The sequence below is a fragment of the Trypanosoma grayi genome (assembly GCF_000691245.1).
Source record: "Trypanosoma grayi strain ANR4 Tgr_804_V1, whole genome shotgun sequence".
Classification (NCBI taxonomy): domain Eukaryota; phylum Euglenozoa; class Kinetoplastea; order Trypanosomatida; family Trypanosomatidae; genus Trypanosoma; species Trypanosoma grayi.
Window position 1 is genome coordinate 889 of NW_008826423.1, and position 4951 is coordinate 5839.

At 55.8% G+C, this 4951-nt stretch overlaps 2 protein-coding genes across 2 annotated transcripts; both read left to right on the plus strand.

The window, feature by feature from the left end:
* Positions 1-617: 617 nt before the first annotated feature.
* On the plus strand, positions 618-3350 carry DQ04_08041000 (transmembrane protein 67; the record flags this gene model as incomplete). The annotated part of the gene is made up of 1 exon (XM_009315409.1): positions 618-3350. The coding sequence occupies one exon, from the start codon at positions 618-620 to the stop codon at positions 3348-3350; it is 2733 nt and encodes a 910-aa protein (XP_009313684.1).
* A 243-nt stretch (positions 3351-3593) lies between these two features.
* Positions 3594-4910, plus strand: DQ04_08041010 (hypothetical protein; the record flags this gene model as incomplete). The annotated part of the gene is made up of 1 exon (XM_009315410.1): positions 3594-4910. One exon carries the CDS (start codon positions 3594-3596, stop codon positions 4908-4910), a length of 1317 nt encoding a protein of 438 aa, XP_009313685.1.
* Positions 4911-4951: the final 41 nt, after the last annotated feature.

Genomic DNA, 4951 nt, shown 5'->3' on the forward strand with positions numbered 1-4951 from the left:
TTTTGATTTCTTGTTTTTTTCGCTTGTGTTGTAGTGTTTTCTTTCGGCTACAACTACGACACCCGCGCTTTTTGTTACAATCGACGAAGGAGAGTGTGCTCTTACCCATGGGGACGACAATGGAACACAATCAAAGACTTTCCTGCCCATGATTTAATGAATGTGTTTTTGTTTTGTTTTGTATTTGCCTACTTGTGGGGAATTGTTTGCCTTGTGGTTTCGTTTGCCTGTGCCTGTGCTTGTGCGCCTCGATCCGTTATCTTTGCTGCTCTTTTCTACATTGGTGTGCGTATGCCTCTTAAGGGGGCACCTTCTGGCGCACGGGTTCTCCCTCTCTCACAGTAGTAGGAATGCGGCAAGTCCTCACTGCCCTCGGCCTTGTTGTGGCCTCGCTGTTGCTGTGCATTGTACAGCCCGTACAAGCAAGCAGGCTGGGTAGCTGCGTCCATGAAGGCAGTGGTGGCTGCTGCTTCGGCTCAGCGCAGACAAACGTTACGGCTGTGTGTGGCCAAGTCGTGTCTCCTATCAGCGCTGCTGTGCTCAAGTGCCCCGCTGGCATTGTGTGTATAATGCCATCTGCCAGCAGCACGCAGCTGTGTGTTTGGTGTGAGGGGCGCATGGCAGCCTCCCCCGACAACGTTACCAGCTCCGATGACCAGCGCAAGCAATGCATCTCTGCGGCTGGACGTCAGCTGATGGAACGGGCCGGTTCTCAGCTGTTAACGCTGCGAATGTGCGTTCAGCGTCCGCCAGAAGATAGCGCCACCTGCAGTTTCCCATACATACCGAATGCGGGAGGAGGGTGCGTGTGCACAAGCGGCTATACCAAGCTGTACGATGGGTCTTGTGCCCCCACAGGGGATTACGAGGGTGTCACTGCTACTGCCGCTCTAGGCACCACAACGAAGTTTCGACCGCCCAACCTCAACAACAAGGGAGCTCCAGGGCCGCTTCTGACATCTGTGGTGGCGCAGAGGTATTCCACAGGAGCTGCTGTACAGTGTGCGGCTGGGAACGCTGTTGCGTGTAATCGTTTGGCCAACCTGTGTGTGCTAATGCTGTACGATACGGACTCGCTTCCATGTAAGCTGCACCTCTCACTCCTGTCTGACAACACGCCACCCCTACATTTGCCTCGGTTGAATTACGACAAGGCTCTTCTTGAGGATGCGTCTACAGTCTTGCAGGGATCCGGATCTGGGACAGTGGTGTCGTTTGCTGTGTCTGTGTACGACTTGTGGGGAAATTGGAAGGGGACTCGCAAGGGTCTGAGCGTGTTCAACCTGTGCGGTATTGCCGACGCAGATGCGGCGGGTATGTTGAAGCTTGGCTCCAACCGCGAGCTGCGGTGTCCCTTTGATCGGCGTCTGCTGCGCGACGGAGTGGGGGAGGAGGGGAGCTATGAGGACGTTGCGCCGACCGATTTCTTTGAACTCTTTCTGGTCGATCCGGCGAATGCGTCGCACCTCATTGAGGTTCCTGTGGTGATGGATTACGCAAGTGAAGATTTTCGTCCGTTGAACGTGCAGGACTCTGCGTTGAATCGCGCTGTTGCTTCTGGTGCTAATGCTAGTGAAGAAGTTGTGGACGGCTACCGACGGCGCTTTTACGTGCACGACAACTTGAGTGGCTGCGGGTCCAAGTCCAAACGGGGCATAAGGGGCACATGCTACGCAACGGTGCTACGTCGTGCGGTGTTCGTCTTCAGCATGGGGGGCTCATTCTTGCACCATCGCCTCAACGCGCCCGTTGTGGTCCTTCAGTACGCCTCTGGGGCGTGGGGTGCCAATGCGATAATGCATGGGCTCGGTGAGAAAGGTGAGGGTTTTGAGAGAGGCGTGTCGGTGCGTTTTATAACAGAAAGGCAGGAGGTCAATAGAGGATTGATGATCACGATGATCGTTCTCTGTCTCGGCTGCTTCCTGTCCGCGTGGATACGCACGTATGGGTGGATGCGGCGGCGACAGAACATGATGCTGACGCTTGGTGCAAGCATCCGTTTCTTTGTGTACTTCTGCAATCACGCTGGGAACATGTTTGCCCTTGCCGTCTCACTGGCGTCGTGGTACATATTCGCTGTGTACCGATCGGAGAATGAGAACTTGGTATCTGTCGTGGGAGATAGGTACGTGTACCTCGAGGGCATGCTGTGTACGGCCACCGTGACCAAAGGCATCGCTGTGCTCTACAAAATCGTGGAGCAGTGCAACGCGGATTACTTTTTGATTGACTGGGAGCGAAGCAAGGGGCAACTTTTGCGCGAGAATCGCATTCTTCCTGTCAGTATGTGGCGATCTACATTCGTCGCAAACGAATTGAATGAGCTTCAGATAATTCGCCAGTGGAGACCGCTGGTCAGCATGACGGTTGTATTGCTCTTTCTTGTCCCCTTGGGCTACCTGGATTGCGCTGACAGCATTCCTGGAGTGAACACATCCATGGAGGCTGGGGTTTACTCCGTCACGGTACTGCGGATAGCGGTGGGTACGTTCTTTTGGTTCGTTGTGTGTCTTGTGCTCCACGTTGTGGAGTTCCAGCTTTACTATCGCTTCATCCGTGCCCACCCACTGCAGGCGTTTGTGGATCTGTGCTCGGTATCAAACATCTCCATCATGATACTGCCAGAGCTGCAGTGGGGCTACTACATTCACGGCGAGTCGATTCACGCCCATGCTGACGTGAGCATGGAGGAGTTCCAGCAAAACTTGTACCTCGAGTCACAGGGTAACTTGCCGGTGCGCGGCCTCGGTGGGCAAAGCAAGTGCCAGACGTTCGAGGTGTTCATGGGCATCTACATGCGACAGTACCTTTACATGTGCTACGCGGAGATTGAGGCGGAACACCAGCGGTCGCGTGGCAGCGTTGCGCTTTCAGTGCGGCCGGGACGGCGATGGCATTTTCTGGAGTGTGTCTTCGGCATTTCCCGCAAGTTGCGTGTGTACGGCTCAGAGACCCTTGCAGTGAAGAAGCGTATTAACAGCTCGCTGCAGCAGAGTGTGCGCAGTGCGGAGGGAACGTTGTTGATGAAGTTCCCACTCCACCGCCTGTTTGACATGGCGCCAAACATCCTCTACATGAATGGGCCGCAATCTGGCGATAAGTCTGGCAAAGATCTCTTCTTTGTTGACAGCGTCACATCGTATGGCAATGCGTTCCTCTACGGTATTGATTTGGATTTGTTTGTCCTATACATGATGCTCTATGCGACGATTGACGCGGCGATGCATAATGTGTACGCCGCCTTTGTGATTACGTTTGCCTTGGAGATCGTTATTCGCTGGTACAGGATGAGCGAGGGTTTGGCGAACATCAGTGCCAAGACGCTCATAGACGATCGTTTTTTTCTATAGAGAAGCAGTGATACATATGGAGAGTGAGCGCGACAAGGGGGCGTCTGCAGATGGGAGAATTGGCCCAACGTCTGTCTGTCTGCACACGCATGCATATGGATCTATGTGAATGGAGGCATATCTGTCTGCTTCTTTCAGCTTTTGAGGAAGTGCCTTTTTGTTGTTGCCGCATTTTTGCGTGGGCAGGGGCAGAGGAAGCAGCAGCAGCAGCAGCAGCAACAGCAGTAGAAGAAGAAGGACACAATGTACCGTCGGTTGCAGCGTCGCTTTGTGCCTGCTAGCCCTTTATTTGCGCAGGCCTGCCCCCTTTCGACCGGCACGCCATCATCACCACCACCGCCATCATCGTCGCCGCCGAAGTTGTCGTCGGCAAGGTCGGCGAATGGGGGGCTAGGTGTGGTCCACTTCACGGCGCGCAACATTAACGAGGAGATGTCGTCCAAGGTCCCGTTGTTTCTTTACTTCCACGTCACGAACAATCCCGACGTCGCCGCGTACACCGAGCGGCTTACCGGGCAGGTTGACGCGGCGAACAGGCGGATGCAGAGCAGCGGCATTGCTGAGGCGTACCAGGAGTTCGGCAAGGACCGCGGCCTCGCCATCAAGCTCGGCCTCGTTGACTGCGTCAAGGAGGCTGCACTCACGCAGCAGTTCAGTGTCGATCCGCACATGTTCCCGATTGTGTACTTTGTCCGAAACAAGGTTTACGCCGACAAGATGGTCGGTATCGTGCCTGAGTCCCAGGTGAAGGAGGCGATTGATGCATTCATTGAGTACGCGATGCAGGAGAGTAAGAATGAGATGAGCGGCACCTCTGTTTTCCAGAAGGTGAAGCGTAGCGACGAGTACGATGAGAACGCCATGACGCTTGTGAACGCCGCCCACACGCGACTGAAGAACAAGGACATTCCCAAGGCCCGCGAGCTCTTCCAGAAGGCCTACGACATGGCGATGAGCGAGACGCAGGTGGCACGCGAGCGGCTCGGCATTACGAAGGAGCGGAATGTCACGAAGGAGATGTGGGACCGTCTGAAGCGCGAGGGCTGCTACAACGTTGCTCCGCAGGCTCTCTGTGGGCTGGCGATGTGCGCGATGGTGACGAAGGACACCGCGGAGGCGGAGCGCATTGTGCGGCGGATACGCGAGGAGTACCCCTTCGCGACACGGGAGCTGCGCGACGTGGCGGAAGCGGTGGTGCGCATCGAGCTTCTGATCATCACTGACTTTGATGTGGAAAAGGACAACTACGTCTCGCTGCTGACGTACGATGACCTGACCAACGACCCGGTCGCGCTGTATCGCCAACGTCTCAAGCTCGCGGTCGCGCACTTTGTGGAGAAGCGTCACCACAAGGGCATCGAGGAATGCCTGCGCCTCATCCGCGCGGAACCAAAGCTGCTACCGGCGCTGAAGGCTGGTGATGTTGTGCCGAAGGACCTCGTGCTTGGCCCGCACGCCAAGACGCCTGCGCGTCAGGTCATTCTCGGCATATTTGAGGCGCTTGGCAGCACCAACGAACACACCATCAAGGGGCGGGAGCTGCTGCAGACGTACCTGTAGTTATCGTTGGACAGCTATGACCCCCCCCCCCCCCCCCCCCC